We start from the raw sequence: 17,454 nt of genomic DNA, 5'->3' as shown, positions 1-17,454 counted from the left end.
AAGTTTACTTAGACAGATATGTGATATAGTGATACAGCCACATGTGGTTTTAGAATCTGAAAGGAAAGAAAATAAATTAACGTGTAAAAAGTTTCGTAAAAAGGAGTAATCGATTCTTTCTTAAAATCATCGAATAACATTTGGCCCACCCTCTGTATATATATATATATATATATATATATATATATATATATATATATATATTATATATATATGTATATATATAATAAGCGAAACATACATACCTACTATATTTATTTTACATATTATATATGTAGAAAGTTTGAGGTAAAAATGTTTTTTTTGTTGTTGTTGTCATCTAGGATTAAATTTTCTTTTAATAATGTCTTCCATTTATTTAGATTCTACTATACACTATAATTAAGAACGTTAACTCGCGCGTACTTACTCGCTTCTATTTTTTTTCTCTCTTTCACTCTTTTCCTTTCTCTCTCTCTCTCTCTCTCTCTCTCTTTTTCTCTCACTCATTCGTTTGTCGTTCATTAATTAAATCACGAACGTTTTCCGGTCGCAAACGAATCGCCTTACACGATATCGTATAGTTTATTTCCTAATCAAAACAATAATTAGGTATATTGCAGTGTCCCATCTATCTGTTTAATAGTTTTATGCTAAATCATATACGATTAAAACGAGTCTATGTCGTCTAATACGTAAAATCATCATCAATGAAACAATGTGTTTGTTTTGTATTTGTGTGTGGATTTCATTTTCATTTCCTACGTGTATATTATATATATATATATATATATATATATATATATATATTATATATATTATATACAATGTCTATATACACGTTCGATTCAACTTAATGTTGACCGATTTTATAATTTACGTCACGATATTTTATTATAATAATTTATTATCCGCGTCCATTAATCGAATCTCATATTTCGGAGATTCTTACTATGAGTTTTCTCTTTCTCTCTCCCCCTGTCACTCCTCTCTTTTGTAATAAATACAATATTATACAATTCGTCGCACCGATGCACAATCTTTTTCATTGGCTTCGTTTACGAGCGCGGATCACGATGAAAATTAAGTCCCACAATTGTTGCATTACATTCGTCCCTTTCATACGCTTTGACATTAACGTAATTACATTCGAGAACTTTATTAATACTGAATTTCCCAAGTTCGTCTTAATACTTTTTCTAACTTCTATAATCTCCTTCGCGTGCCAGTAAATATATGCATGTAAGTATTACGAATCTATAGAATAATATAATGTTTTCGAACGTCGAACTAAATAAATCACAAATTCTATACAAATAAATATATGGGATTACCTAATTACAACATTACTCCGAGTGTTATTTTTCATTTTTCTGTTTGATACATTTTTTTCTCGTTTACTCGTTTTTCCCTTTATTTTTATCGTAATTTTTTTTATTTTTTTTTTATTTTTTTTATTTTTTTTTGTTTTTTTATTTTTGTATTTTTATTATTATTATTATTATTACTTCTTTTCTCGACTCTCCAGGAAACATTTTTTTTCATGTAGTCGTAATAATCTATATTCACGTGACCACGCTCATCATCCATTCATTACAATCTTAATTTTCGCATATGTATTTTGTGAGAATAAAAGGAAAGAAAAAGAAAAAGAATAAGAATAAGAAAGAAGAAAACTTAAAAATGATTTACTCGGAAAATCGATAACATTGAAGAAGTCTATTCGTCGAATATTAAAACTCGTCTCATCGCATTCGTCTCTTTTGCGATTAAAAAAGAATTTCGTTGAGTGAACGGCCATCTTGTGTTTTGTGATTCACGATCTTCTTCAAAAGGAAAAAGAAGAAGAAGAAGAAGAAGAAGAAGAGAAATAAGAGAAAGAGGAGGAGGAAGAGGAAGAAAATAAAATAAAATAAGAAAAAATAGAATAAGAATATCGACTCTCGATCGAAAAAACATTCGTTCGTTCATTCGTTCGTTCGTTCGCCCATCCGTCCGATTATGATCGTGATCGATAGAATGAAAAAAAAAAAAACAAAAAAACAAATGACGAATCGAGAATTGAGAAATGTTTTTCCTCTACGATTTCTCTTCCATCGAACTCGGTAACGGGCGTTTCTTCAGGATTCCAAGATCCTGTACGTTCTCCAAGAATGTCTTGTGATGTTGAGCGACCAAAAGAGGATTCACCGTTTGTACATCCTTCTTTAGCTCTTCCATGTCCCTCTTGAGTTTCGCCCTTCTGTTTTGGAACCACGTGATCACTTGGGCATTACTCAAACCCAACTTAAGCGCTATGTCGTCCCTATCCGCCGGGCTCAAGTACTTCTGATAAAGAAAACGTTTTTCCAATTCGTAGATCTGTTGATTCGTAAACGCTGTCCGACTTTTGCGTTTTTTCTTCGGTTGCTGACGATTGTTGAATAGGTTCAAGTGATTCGCTTGTTCTGCAACAGAAACAATAAAAAATAAAAAAAAACTGAATTGGTTAAGATTAGATGACAATTAGAGATTGAACGATCTAATTTATTTATTCGTGTATTTCAAAAATATTTTTCCTCAAAAGAAAGAAAGAGAAAGAAAGGAAAAAAGAATATTACAGATATATCTATTTATAAAGGAACGTGGAACGCTGTAAGCTTAGAGAAAACGATAGAATTACTATATATATCTTGCTCTCTCTTTATCTGTTTCCTTTTTACTTTATTTTTAACCTACGAGTCACAAATCAGATGCATTTTCAAGACATGTCAAGGGACTTCTCCATAAAAGTCGTATTACGCATTCGTTCCGGTGTTCTATCCTCTTGGAATTCGGTGAGAGAGAAAGAGAGAGAGAGAGAGAGAGAGAAATAGGAGTGAAGAGAGTCTGAAGACGAAGGTGAAATTTTTTTTTTTTTCATTTTTACGTTAGCTGAGAAAGAGCGAGAGAGAGAGAGAGAGAGAGAGAGAGAGAGAGAGAGAATGAGATTAGATACTATAAATATTCTCTTCTACCTAGAAAATATATTGAGTAAATAAAATACATTAATAAATATCATAATCGGATATATTTATAAATACATACATACGTATATATATATATATATATATATATATATATGCCTACATAGATGTATATGTACGTATATAGATATCAACGTATAATATATTTATTACGAAGAAAAATTTCTCTGTTAAAAAATTATCTTATTTTATTTTTCAAAATATCATATTATTATAATCGTGTTGATAAAAAGCTAATATATAATGAAAATCATATAATAAGGTTTTGTTATTTCACAACAGTACTGAGTTACTCTCGTTGGAAATGACAATGAAATTTCCCGTGTCGAAGAGGATGACTCGAAGGGATGTTAAAGGTAGAGAAAGAAGAACGCCAATGGCCGTCGTATTCGCGAAAGGCGTTACCCGCTAGGAGAGAAGTAATCGAAGCGAATGACGAAAAAGAGAGAGAGAAAGAGAAAGAGAAAAAGAGAGAAGGAAAGAGAGAAAAAGAGAGAAAGAAAGAAAGAGAAAGAGAGAAAGAGAGACAGGGAGAAAGAGAGAGAAGGGCGGACGAACGCGATGAGTCGTGGACAAAGTAGCCGAGGAGTCGCTCCAGGATCAAAGGCCGCCGCCATCGGTCACACCTGCGCAACCAGACTCGTAGTACAGTCCCTCTCGAAAGTCATTTGGTTGAATAAAGAGAACCGATCGAATCCCTCTCTCCCTCTCGCTCTCTTACTTTCTTTCTCCCTCTCCCTCTCTCTCTCTCTCTCTCTCTTTCTTTCTTTCTATCTCTATCTTCTCTCTTTCTATTTCTCTTTCTCTTTTTCTTTTTCTATTTCTCCTTCTCTTTTCTCCATTTGCGTTCAACGCTGTTGGACGATGTTTGATGAAAATTACATAGCCGCTTTCTCGACTGTGGAATGAACGCGTCTCTCAAACGAAATTCTTCTCGCTTAGCTGCCGCCGTCGCCGCCGCCTCCGCCGCCGTCATCGCTGCCGCCGCTGCCACTACCGTTGCCGACGCCACCGTCGTCTCGATTGGAGATCTTTAACGATCTCGAAATTACATTCTTAATCCTAAGTAACTTTCAAACGAAGATTCGCGAGGGATAACTAAGGTAGCTAAGTAATATATATATATATATATATATATATATATATATTATATATATATATATATATATATATATATATATTAGTCCATTTAAAATTCGAATTAAGGAAACCGAAAGAAAAGATTTTCAAATCCCTTTTCTCATTTTTTTTTCTTTCTTTGTTTTTTTCTATATGTATATTCTTCTTTGAAATTCATTCGTCTATGGACACCTGATAATAATTTTAATTGCTTGAATTATCAGCTAACGGATGATTTATACACGTATTTTAAAGTCGATCAACGTCGCGTTCGAAAATTGTATTTCGACGAAATGAAGGTTTGGGGGAGAGCGTGAGTGAAGAGGAGGGAAGGAGGACCCGCTCTTAAGGAAATATACTCTATACTACGATGAGGGGGAGGATGATGTCGAAGGTGCACCGGTGGTTTTCGCGCGGTTATAGAGAAAGAAAAAGAGAGAGAGAGAGAGAGACCCATTCCTTTCGACCGCAAAGACACGTAAAAAAATTTGAAAGCCGAGCGAGATCATTCAGTTTTTCGATTTTTTTTCATCTTTTTTTTCTTTCTTTTTCTTCCTCGTTTTTATTTCTTTTTTGTTTTCTTTCTTTTTTTTGTTGTTGTTGCATTTTTGTGTCCCCTTCCTTCGATGCTAGAGGGACAAATTGTTCCTTTTCTTTTCTTTATTTTTCATTTTTTTTGAGATTCAATCGTATCTCCGCTGTAACGCGTTGCTTTCGAATTGGGAAATATATTGATTAGAAAATATTACTTTTTGATTTGGTTCAAATGACAATAAAAAAAAGCATCTCATTCTATTAGAGAAAAAAAAAGAAAAAAATTTCCACGATTTCATAGTTTTTATACACGACTTTGCACCCTTGTATGTGATGTTTTAAAAAAGAAGAAAAAAAAACAGCAGAAAAATTTCAACGATAATATTCGAGAACAAATATTTTATCAAATTAAAAGCTACGATTTCCCTTCCTCGCAGATATTTTCTTAACGTGTTTGCAATTAATTACACCGCACATACAAAGTACGATAGAATAATTAAAAATTGTTCGATACAATATCTTCTATCGATATCGTTTAAACGAAACTTATAACGATTGACGAGGATAAGGCGTATCACGGTAGCGAAGGGAAAAATAATCTAGCAGGATTCGAAAGAATTCATGTCCTTTGGCACCATGAAGTAAAATCACCCAGAAGGACGTCGAAAATCTACGACGGAGGAGTCGGCGAACGAACGAGTCGGCGAACGAACGAACGAACGAGCGGAAGAAGAACGGAGAACGGTTTTCGAGACGAGATATTAGTTTCTGCGGTCGGCTCTCGGCGGAGATTTAATTCGTTTGATGTTCACGAATTCGCCGCTGCGGCTGTGTCCTTTCGCAACGCATCCTCTTACTCTGTTCCACTCTCTGTCTCTCTCTCTCTCACTCTCTCTGAACAACATCGTTCTAACATTTAAACGATTCTAAGTTACAACAGTTCAATATTACGAAAATAAGATTTTTCCTTTTCTGTCTCTCTCTCACTCTCTCTCTCTCTCTTCCTCTCTCTCTCTCGACGATTAGAATTTATCGAATTTAAAACTTCAAAATGTTAATGATGCTTAGTCCAATGCTCACTTATTTTTATATACGATGTATCAAATTTGCTCGATATCGACGTACATACATACATACATATATATGTATGTGTATTATTGCATTAATTATGGATTTATAAAATTATCTTATTTTTATAAAAGTATTTTTATAAAAGTATCCAAATCTATTAAATAATTTTATCAATTTTCGTATATCGAGACGTTAAATTATATACATACGTGTTTTCAAGATGAGTGATTAAATTGCAGTAAACCTTTGATCTCTTTTCTCTCCTCGATGTTATACATATATAAAAACAAATCTTACGAATGTTTACGTCTGATTCTACGAACTACGTGAGCTATATTATATGCGTAAAGATCGTTCCGTAGATATTTCTCTCTCTCTCTCCTTCTCCCTCACTCTTCTGAACAACGTCGTTTTAACATTTAAACGATCCTAAATTACTATAGTTCATTATTACGAAAATAAAATTTTTTCTTTTCTCTCTTTCTCTCTCTCTCCCTCTCTCCCTCTCTCTCTCTCTCTCTCTCTCTCTCTCTCTCTCTCTTTATCTCGGCGATTGGATTTTGTCGAATTTAAAACTTCAAAAAGTCGATAATCCATGGTTCAATATTCTCTCATTTTGATATACGATATAAAAAATTTGCTCGATATTATCGAACGTGTATGTTCACGTTAATTGTCGATTTATAAAATACGTACCTAAATCTGTTAAATAATTTTATAAATTTTCGTATATCGAGACATTAAATTAAACCCGTGCTAACGAGACCAGTGTTTAAATCCTACTAAACCTATGATCTCTTTTCGAATTTTCTCAATGTTATACTTACATAAAAACAAATCTTATCAACTTTTACGTTTAATTCCAGGAACTATTTAACCTAGATTGTATTCGTAACAATCGATTCATAGGTTTATCAAACAAATTTTAACAGATATAAATATCGATTCATATATATATATATGAATTCTATGAACAAATGTTTACTTTTATTCAATAAACATCTTAGCGTAAACTATATCACGATCGTGTATATTAACAAGGTTATAAGTTTTTCAATGATACATCTAACAAATATTATTGTTCATTAACATATCTCATATAAATACGTATGTGTATACATAATTATTATATTCATTAAACTGTAACATGTCGACGGTTTGACGATTTCGTCGAAGACAGCCATCTTGGTTCCGCTCGAACGAGACTCACTCGTCTAGAATATTGTCGACGGTTAAGAGCCGTGACAGTCACAAACGCTTCCTCCAAGAATGATAGCTCGAACCGACTGTCTAATAGATTATTTGGTAACAGTTTCTCGTTAGTAAAATTTAACGCTTTTCTCTTTTGAAGATGTTCTCCTTTTACATTACCGATTATACTTCGTTCATTATTCTACAAGAAAATTATTTTCTATTTGTCTATGTAAAATAGATAGATATATAATTGAAAGCAATCACGTTTATATATATATATATATATATATATATATATGTATGTATATATATATATGTATATATATATATATGTATATATATATATATGTATATATATATATGTATATATATATATGTGGATATTTTTTTTCTCTTCTTAGTTATAACACGTACCATGAATTTTTTATACAAATTTCCCTGCATTCCACTCCATTTTGCTACACGCGATTCTAACGACCTCGTCCCCCGTTCCCACCTCGCTCTCCCTCTTCTCTTTCCTACCCTTCCTTTCCCTTCCAGTCCCTCCCTGCCCAACCTCCTCTCTACCTCCTCCTCTTCCACCCAACAACGAGTAGCTCGTTACTCCTAACAAATAACTATCTACCGGTATATGACGTGTAGAAAGTAATTGAAACGTTCGAAAGAAGCGTAATATAACAACGCGAAATTATCTCTCTCTCTCTCTCTTTTTCTCTCTTTCTCTTTCTCTCTCTCTCTTTCTGTCTCTCTCTCTCTCTCTCTCTCTCTCTCTCTCTCTCTCTGTCTCTTTTTCTCTATGTACTACACGAGATGTTTAAAGTGAAAGAAAAAAAGAGATAGATAGAATGATAGAGATAGAGATAGAGAAGGAAATTATATATGTAACGTCTAACCTAATAATAAATAACCTACGTGATTTTCGGAGCGCAACGTAAAACTATTAGACCACGTTGACTTTTGTGTGCAGCGAGCGAAGAAAAAAAAAGAAAGAAGAAAAATAAAAAAGAAATAGGAAATAAATAAGTTTACTCGGTTTGACTCGTCGAGTTTTCTACGAGAAGAGTTCCTTGCTCCGTTTATAAGTGAATCGTTTCTCGTTCGATCCTCGATCGATCTTCGATAATTATGGCATTATTGACAAAATGAAAGAAAGAAAAAAGAAATGAAAAAGAAATAAAAAAAAAATAAAATATAAAAAAAGAAGAACTAAGCGGTAACGCGTTTTACGAGTGGATGGATGTTTTACGACGATAGATACGTATGACAGTAATATGTTTTTTAGTTTTGTGAATGATGATAAGGAAAAAAAAGAAGGCGTTATTATATCATATCATAATTCATGGTACGATACGAATAGTTGAACGGTTTAGTGTCGTGTGTAAATGAATGAATCGTTCATGTTTCCTTTTTTCATCTTTTTTTTTTTATAATAGAAAATAACGTTTCATTTCGAAACATTTTCAAATTAATATCGTTCGGAAAATCATAGTGAAGTTCTTTTTTTTTTCTTTTTTTTTTGTTTTTGTTTTTGTAAAAGAAAATAATGTTTCAATTGAAACGTTTTTGAACTAATATCATTCGCAAGATTACAGTGAATTCAAAAAAAAGGTAGAAAGAGAGAGAAATAGAGAGCGAGAGAGATCATGAGAAAATTAGTTTATTATATTTAAAAACAAATATCGATTGTTCATATTTATAAATTAAAATAAAAGAAAAAACAAGAGGAAGAAAAATGAAATAAGAAAAAACGTCGGTAATGGTAAGAGAAATTAAATGATAAGAAAAAATGCGATAGGAAGGAAATGAAAATGGCGGTATAAATATGATAGAGTAAGTATCCATGTACATATACTCGTTTGAAAAGTTTATAGCAAATTAAACAACGTCTCGACCGCGCGTAAAGTATTCATTTGAATATATGATTCGCATCCCCGTAAAAAAAAAGCAAAAAAAGGAAAAAGAAAAGCAAAACAGAAAAAAAACAATTCTCGACACGACTAGTAGATATCCTCCTGAAGATTCATTCATACATACATACATATGTACATACGTATATATATATATATATATATATATATATTTACGATATATATTTACGTAATATTATCGTGTAAAGACATAAAGAACGATTCACATTCAATCAAATCTAATAATTTCAATTACTTTAAGATCAATCTCCCATACGGTTATTATTTCGATCGTATAAGAGTGCTATTAATAACAAAAATAAAAAAAAAATAAAAATTAATAAAAAAATTCGTCAGTTGAGATAAGAAGATGAAGAAGAAGAAGAAGAAGAAGAAGAAGAAGAAGAAGAAGAGGAAGAAGATGAAGAAGAAGAAGATGAAGAAGAGGAATAAGAGAGAAGAGTCCCGTGAAATCGCTCGTGGCACGCGTCACGTGGCTGGATGTTTCGCTAATAGGTCGTCTGCCTGAGACGAGGATATTCGAAGAAAATAGGAAGAAAGAGAAAAACAGAAAGAGAGAGAGAAAGAGAGATAGATAGAGAGAGAGAGAGAGAGAGAGAGAGAGAGACACGTAAAATGGTACAACGACACCACCATGGAGCAATTTGGAAGCGTCTTCCGTCGGTAGACGGTCATTTGTCTCCCAGCAGCGAGCGAAGGTTTTCTCTTTCTTACTCTCTCTCTCTCTCTCTCTCTCTCTCTCTCTCTTTCTCTTTCTGTCTTTCTTTCTCTCTAGTCGCTTTCTCTCTCTTTCTCTTTCTCTCTTTCTCACACTCAACGTCAGGAAGATCCCTTTCGGCCGGCAAACCCGGAGGGGCTTTGCCCACATGTCAACGATATATTTTCTGCCGGCCCACAAATCGTTTAGCGGGTAATTTTGAAATTGGAACACTTATTTAGTCGTTTAGACGCCAAGGGCAGAACGGCACCGCGCGGTCACGTTCGAGATTTATCGCTCGATTTTTCGCAGATTTCGCCCACGACTCTCTCTCCCCTCCACCGCTCTTTTTTCTTTTTCTTTTACCTTCTACCCCTCTCTTCATGTCTCTCGCTCTCGCTCTCTCTCTCTCTTTTTCTTACTCGTTTCCCTTTTTCGAATTGTATATCGAAGATAGGTGGTAGGTATATGTAACACGACGACGTTCTGTCCTAAAACTTTTTCCTTTTTCTTTCTTTTCCTCCTTCTTTCTTCTATCTCTGTCTGTCTGTCTGTCTATCTGTCTCTCTCTTTCTCTCTTTCTCTGTCTCTCTCTCTCTTTCTCTCTTTCTTTGTCTCTCTCTCTCTTTCTCTCTTTCTCTGTCTCTCTCTCCCCCCTTCGTAACGATGAACGCGAAGAAAGAAAAAAATTTACACACGCGCACACAAAGTAAAGAAGAAGTTGAATTAATTTTAGTCGCGGCAGGCGCTTGAGCAACGAGGCCGGTGCTTGAGAGATTCACAATTTTCCAAGTTGTTATTTTGCTAGCTGTTCGTATGCGCGGAGATTGAAAAAAATGTTTTTCTTTTACAATTAAGCGAGAGAATGTCGTTGGGAGGTAGGGGAGGAGGGAAAGGGCTGTGTGCCACGATGTTAAGACCAAAAAAAAAAGAAAAATAAAAGAAAAAGAAATGAAAAAAAAGAAAAAGAAAATTCATAATTGTCTCTTTCTTCATTTTTTTTTCTTTATTCTTCTACTCTACTTTCTACATTTTTAATTAGTTGACTATGGAGATCAAGAGAGAGAGAAGTAGAGAAAGAAAGAGAGAGAGAGAGAGAGAGAGAGAAAAAGAGAAAGAGAGAAGATGGACGTACCTTTACGATAATAGGATACAAGTGAGCAAAAGGAGAAGAAGGAACTAGAGAGAGAGGAAAAGAGAGAGTGAAAGAGAGAGAGTCGAGGTGGAGCAGGAAATAAGCTTGGTCGCCATTTTGGGTGAGATTTGTCTTCATTAGGACTTCCTGCGGCGCCACCGACGTCCCACCTGGCGTTACAAGGTGTTGAACCACTCGAAGCAGTGATATTAGCGGCTGATGAAACGATATTGCGCCTGATGGGTGGTCTCCCTCTTCAACGTCGTTGATGAAGACGCGAGTGTTTGCCATCTCTCCTCTTTCTTTCTCTCTCTCTCTCTCTCTCTCTATCTATCTCTCTCTCTCTCTCTCTCTCTCTCATTCACTTAAGGCTCAAGACCTCGACTCCACTCGGTTTAACCTCGCGAATGTAGGTACGCTTAAACGGCTATCGTATGTCAAAGATAAAGCTTCCCTTTTTAAATGTTCCCTTTCGTAAATATCGTTGACGCAAACCAGAACATTTTCTTGAAAAAAAAAAAAAAAAAAGAAAAAAGAAAGAAAAAATGAACACAAAATAGAGGAAAACTTTTGACGCAAAGCCAAAATTATCCGTAGTACCATCAACAACTAACTTTACCGATAGTAAAAATTACTGGTATTAATCTCAATGGAAAAAGTTATGTTCGCGACTGAAAAACAAAAAACAAAATATATATATATATATATATATATATATATATATATATCTTATCAAATATCGAGATAGCTCTGAGTTTCTCGTAGGAAAAAAAAGAAAAAGAAAGAGAAAAAGAAAGAATAGAAGAAAAAAATATTCTTAGAATTTAGCGTGAACGACGTAACACTCCGACGTAATGTCACGAACACGAAAACGTCTCTTTTCTAATTCTCCTTGTCTCCTTGAAATAACAGCGGCTTCAAGGATCGTTTAAGCGCTACCCTCTGATCCTATTAGCTAAGATACAGAGAGAGAGAGAGAGAGAGAGAGTGAGAAAAGAAAGAGAGAGAGAGAGAGAGAGAGAGGGAGAGAGGGAGAGAGTGAGAAAAGAGAGAGAGAGAGAGAGAGAGAGAGAGAGATCTTTTGCGAATTATTCTGTCTTTCTCGTGGCGCGACCCCTTTAGCGCTTCTCGCGTGTCTATTTCCGGCGCCTCTCGTTCTTTTTATCTCTCTCTCTCTGTCTTTCTCTCTCCCTCTCTATGTCTCTATGTCTCTGTCTGTCTCTGTTTCTCTCTGTCATGGCTTTGAAATCGTCGAAAGACAGTCGCTCGATTCACGTGCCGCTGATTAGCGTAATTATGAGAGAAATTCCGTGGTCTTTCCCCCCTTAGCCCTTTATCCTTCTCTGAGGACTCTTCTCTCTCTTTCTCTCTTTCTCTCTCTGTCTCTCTCTCTCTCTCTCTCTCTCTCTCTATTTCGTTTCTTTACTCTTCTGTTTCCTGTACGGCTAATTTTACTTCGCGTTTTCGCCAGGCGATTATTTTCTCTTAGCAAGCAGATCTTTGGTACCCCTTGAAATCCGATTCTAACGAACTTACCATGAGGAAAATTAACGAGCCAACGTTCATGTTTAATACTTGAAATGAAACCGCCCTCTCCCTCCCTCCTTCTTCGCCCCACTCTATCCCATTCCATCCCACCCCCTTTTAAGAAACATTCGCGTTGTTATCCTGTGTATTTTGTATGGTACATTTAAGAGTCGGTATTAATTAAAGAGTGAAGAAGGAAAAAAGAAAAGGTAAAAAAGAATCGCAGACACGTATTTGTTAAGGGATGAAAAAAGAAAAGAAAGAAAGGAAGAAAGAAAAAAAGGTCAAGTCTATTAGAGAATATAATCGATTCATAAAACATGCTTCTTGGTCTCATTAATAATTCAATACAATTATCAAACGGCTCTCTACGTGAATACTATGTGTCAATCGTACCGGTTATGTATGTATGTACTTATGTACTGTAGGTATGTATGAAATACCAAGTAAGTACCTACTATAAGTAACGAAGGTTGGTTGAGTTCCTTTGAAGAAGAAAAGAGGAGAAAAGAAACGAGAAAAAGAAAAGGAAAAAGGAAAAGAGCTAAGAATTCATTGTTGAAAGTCCGTATGAGGCGAATTAAAGCGAAGTTAGTCGCTTAGACGTAGAGAGAAAAAGGGAGAGACACATACGCAGACAGACGTATATATACATACACGTAAGTTACATAGTGTCGTATATACATACGTATATGAGCCGAGAATACAGAATAATTGAGGTTTCGCGCGGACAGGCTCATTTTCACGATGGTTACGTCGCGTATTCTCAAGTCGACTTCCGGTAATTTTCTTTTATCGTTCCCATGAGAGAGACAGAGAGAGAAGAGAAAGAGAGAGAGAGAGAGAGAGATAGAGAGAAAGAGAGAGAGATAGAAAAAGAAAGAAAGCTTCCCGCGGAGAGTCACTTCTCGAAAATTGCAAGCCGACGCGTGCACGTGTGGACGTTTCAACGAAGAGAAAGAAAAAAAATCGGTCTAAGCCTTTGCTTTGCTTTGCTAAAGGATAAAATAGGAATAAATAAGTATAAGTAGGAAAATGAAAAAAGAAGAAGGGAGAAGAAGTAAAAGTAAACAAAAAAGAAAAAACTAGCGAAAATAATTAGAAATTGGTATATCTAAGTTAAATCGTTTATATTTGCTTATCTTTATCCTAAAAAGGGATGAAGAAGGATTTGTTTAAGAAAAATTTTTTATAATTTATGTGAAACGTTTTCGAGACGCGCGTTGACAAAGAAAGAGAGAAAGAATGAATGAAAAAAAAAAAGAAAGAAAGAAAGAAAGATGGAAGAACAAGAAGAAAAAAAAGAAGAAGATGAGCGTTCGCGTCCCGACGCCGCCGACCAGGACTGACAGGACGTCGTCTCCTGGTCATTAGTTACGGCGTCGTCACTTCTGCAATTAGAAGCCGCGCTAACCATTTTTTTCCCTTCGCTTCTCTCCACGACCTCATTTTCTTCTTCTTCTTCTTCTTCTTTTCTTTCCCTTTTTTTGACGTATACCCTACCTCTTCCCGCTACCCATTCCCTGATCCCTATTTTACAAGGCACTCTTTCCTCAAGGACTGTTTCAAACTCGCGCGTGAACCAACTCACGCAAGTTCCCGAGGGAACAGCCAAATCCTCTCGCTTTGACTACGTTTTTCTCATCTCTTCGTTTCAAACGATTCCACGTCCATGACCACGCGGAAACTTATGTGGTTTATTATAAAGTTTCTTTTATCTACGAATGAAAAATGACGATTTAACGTAAAAAATTTATCAAATTTTAATCATTTAATTTATTTTTATTTTCAATCGTATACATAGGATTTACATTTAGGGATTCAATCGACGTTTATAATTGGTTTTAATTTATCATTGTTTTATGATTATTTTAGCACTTTTCTCGACCAAAAACAATTTGATTTGATTTTTTCTAACCTCGATACACATTTTTTTTCTTTTCTTTCAAAAAAAATCGTTCAATGAAATTGTCTATCCGTAGATATTTGTTTTATGAGTGAATTATCACATGAACAAATGGATTTGATAAGAAAAAAAAAATGTCTTTATTATCGCATCGATAAGGGTCGAAGAGTTAGCTTATTTTAAAGTTTCTATATACTTGTTATATCAATTACAATTGATTTTCGTCAATTACTTTACCACGAATCAACAAGAATTTGCGTGAATGTATTAATTCATAATGCTGTTGAGAGTAACTTAAATAGACCGAAGCTTTCCTCATCTGTGCAAAAGGGAACAAAGCTTTCCTCGAGAATGGTTATGTCCTTCCGGATAAAATCAATCACGATTCCCTTGGGTGTGATATTCCTTTCATACTTTTCTCGCGCATTCGGTTTAGTAACGCGATACTTCTAGGAAAATCATTTCTTTCGTCGCTTCAAACATTCTGACTAGTTTTACGAAACTATTTTTAACATTCTCTCATCCCTTCATACACCATATCGTAAAATTTTTTTAAAAATATGTCGCACTAAATCTACGACAATTAAATTCAAAGAAAGAAAATCTCTTTCTTTTTTCTTTCTATTATTTTTCTTTTTTTAATTTTTAAATCAAATTCCATTCCAAGAACCTAATACGTTACATTTTAATAAAATTTTTTTTTATTAAATTATGTAACACGTTAATATAATTTTATTATCGCAATAAAAAAAAAAAAGAAAAAAAAATAGAAGATGGTATATAAAACTTCAAGGTAGAAAATTTTGAAACTTGGAGGTAGATAATATTTAAGAAAGTTAATATTGTCACATACGTAACATAAACAAATTGTTGTTTGAATGTATCCATAAAATTGTCTTGTTATGATTTCAGCAAATTTCGTTAGATAATTTAAAGGTAATTTTAAAGGTAAGTATACCTTTTCACAAGATTATCTAACGCGTTAATATAATTCGATGTTCAAAAAAGAAAACAAAATGAAAGATATAAGCACGATTGAATATAAAAAAAGAACTTCGAAGGTCGTCTCGTTTGAAAAAAATTAAATTTTTTTATTTTTAGATATTAAGCAGGATTATTTTTTCGACGAGTTATTTCTTATCTATCGCAAAAATCCAAAGTTCGAAATGAGGAACGAAGTTGAATCAAAGACGAAGATTGAAGGAAAGAAAGAACGAAGGGTCGAAGCCATAGGGAGGAGGGAAGAAAAAGGGAACGAAAAGTGGGGTCACGTGCATCGAAGGGCGGTGGCTATCGACTAGACAAATGATAGAGCGGCGTTTTGTGAACGAAAGAGGATGAGCAAAACAGAGATAGAGAGATAGGAAGAACCAGAGAAAGAGGGAGAAAGAGAACGAACGAAGAGGAGGGTGTACGAGTACCAACGAAATAATTTCTTCCCTTCGTGATGTATTAATTACACGAAACAGTCGGCCCAGAAAATTGATACTCTCACCGTTTCCACTCTTTCTCTTCACTTTGGATCGAGCACCTGTCGCTCCTGGTTTGCCGCCTCTTGAAAACTCTCTTTTTTCCTCGCTCACTCTTTCTCTCTCTTCATCTCCTTCTATTTATCTCTCTCTTGCTCATTCTTTTTGGCCTTTAGACCCCGAAGACAGGGACTTAGGGCTTCACGAATAAATTTCCTAATTTTTCATTTCAGATCTCGTCATTTGTAAATGTCGATCAAAATGTTACACCCAATTAAAAAGGTTCAACGATATTATAGTTTGAAAATAAAATTTATATATGTATATGTGTATGTAGGTGTCTATGTGCGTGTGATGATATCGAACATATCAATATATTACATATATTTAAAATTTTAGTGAGAAACTATTTGTACGTTACTTATACCATTAGATATATAATGAGAAATTTCACGTAACGTGAAATAATGATAATCCGGATTAAACATGGATTAAATGGTGACCGTTTCTTCCTGACAGGGGCTGAACAATTTCAAGCATTTCACGTTACGAAGCTTTAATGATTATCTCCCTTCGGGGGAGTTAGAAAGAGAAAGAAAAAGAAAAAAAAGAGAGAGAGAGAGAAAAAAAAGAGAAAAAAGAGAGAGAAAACAACGTAACGTTAAGGTAAATTCTATAGTCGATCACCGTGAAATAACAGCTCGAGATGGGAGGAATCGTATGAAATATAATGCTCGGTGGCGAGTAACTACTTACTTACGTTCTTACATACACACGCGAGTGTGTGTGTATGTGAATATATATATATATATATATATATATATATATATATATATATATATATATATACATAAACACCTACACAGTAATGTATATGTATAGTTGTTAATATACCTTGACGATAACTATCTATGGTTTAGGAAAAGTTTGTCTACGAAGCGTAAACACATAGTATATATATATATATATATATATATATATATATATATATATATACTATATATATACTATAAATATATATATATATATATATATATATGTATGCACAACTACTATATAAAAGAAGGAAAAGGCACCCCTCAGAACGATTTCACTCTTACGTGCCAGTAATGACATCAATGAACGATTCGAAAGCGTTGGGCGTGCTCCTTTTTCGATATTCTCCTTTTTTATTTTTAATCTTTTATTTTCCATTTTTCTCTCTTCTTCTTTTTTCTTATTTTTTTTCTTCCTTGTAAACCGATCGCTGGTTCTTTATCGAAACGATTACGTAGAACACGTAGGTATATACTTGTAACTGAATCGATTATGTATGTATATCGTGCGCACATTTGATTACGTGGTGAACGCATTGGAAAGATAGCTAGAGTGAAATAATTCATAGTCCATTCTCTTCTCTTTCTTTCGAAGAGACAGAGAAAGAGACAGACAGAGAAAGAGAGAGAAAAAGAGAGAGAGAGAGAGAAAGAGAGAGAAAATACGCGATAATTAATATGAGATCATTCTATTGTCGATTGGTAAAAGGGTATTATTGGACGAAGGATTTATCGAGTTTCATTTCTAAGATCGTACTATTCAATTATCGAATAATTCTATCGATTATAGCTAGTGTCAATTCATGCAAATTAGAGTGGTTAATAAATTATTAAAAAAAATTTTTTTAAACGATATATGTATGTGAATATTATCTATACGTTTCGATTTTACTTATAATTATTTCGTGCGAAAGAATAATAAAATCGAATTTAATAATATTGTCTTAACAATTATCGAAGAGGATAAAACGAGAATTTGATGTCCGATGAAACATTTAACGGACGATTAGTTTTTTTGAGAAAAATAATTTGTTCTTTTCTTTTTTTTTTTCTTTTTTTTTCTTTCCGCGAGAAA

General features: G+C 34.1%; 1 protein-coding gene across 2 annotated transcripts in view; it reads right to left on the bottom strand.

Annotated features, from left to right (window-relative positions):
• Positions 1–309: 309 nt before the first annotated feature.
• Positions 310–17,454, bottom strand: part of LOC118446432 (uncharacterized) — a 64,648-nt gene continuing 47,503 nt past the window's right edge. For both annotated transcript variants that reach the window (XM_035877085.2, XM_085659362.1), the window contains exon 3: positions 310–2,426. In XM_035877085.2, coding sequence (XP_035732978.1) covers positions 2,059–2,426 — 368 coding nt within the window. In that variant the 3' untranslated portion in view covers positions 310–2,058. The remainder of the gene's footprint in view (positions 2,427–17,454) is intronic.

This window comes from Vespa mandarinia, chromosome 9, assembly GCF_050613455.1.
Source record: "Vespa mandarinia isolate Hongniang chromosome 9, ASM5061345v1, whole genome shotgun sequence".
Taxonomy (NCBI): Eukaryota; Metazoa; Arthropoda; class Insecta; order Hymenoptera; family Vespidae; genus Vespa; species Vespa mandarinia.
The sequence above is the reverse complement of the archived record's forward strand: the minus strand, read 5'-3'. Positions and strand labels throughout refer to the sequence as shown.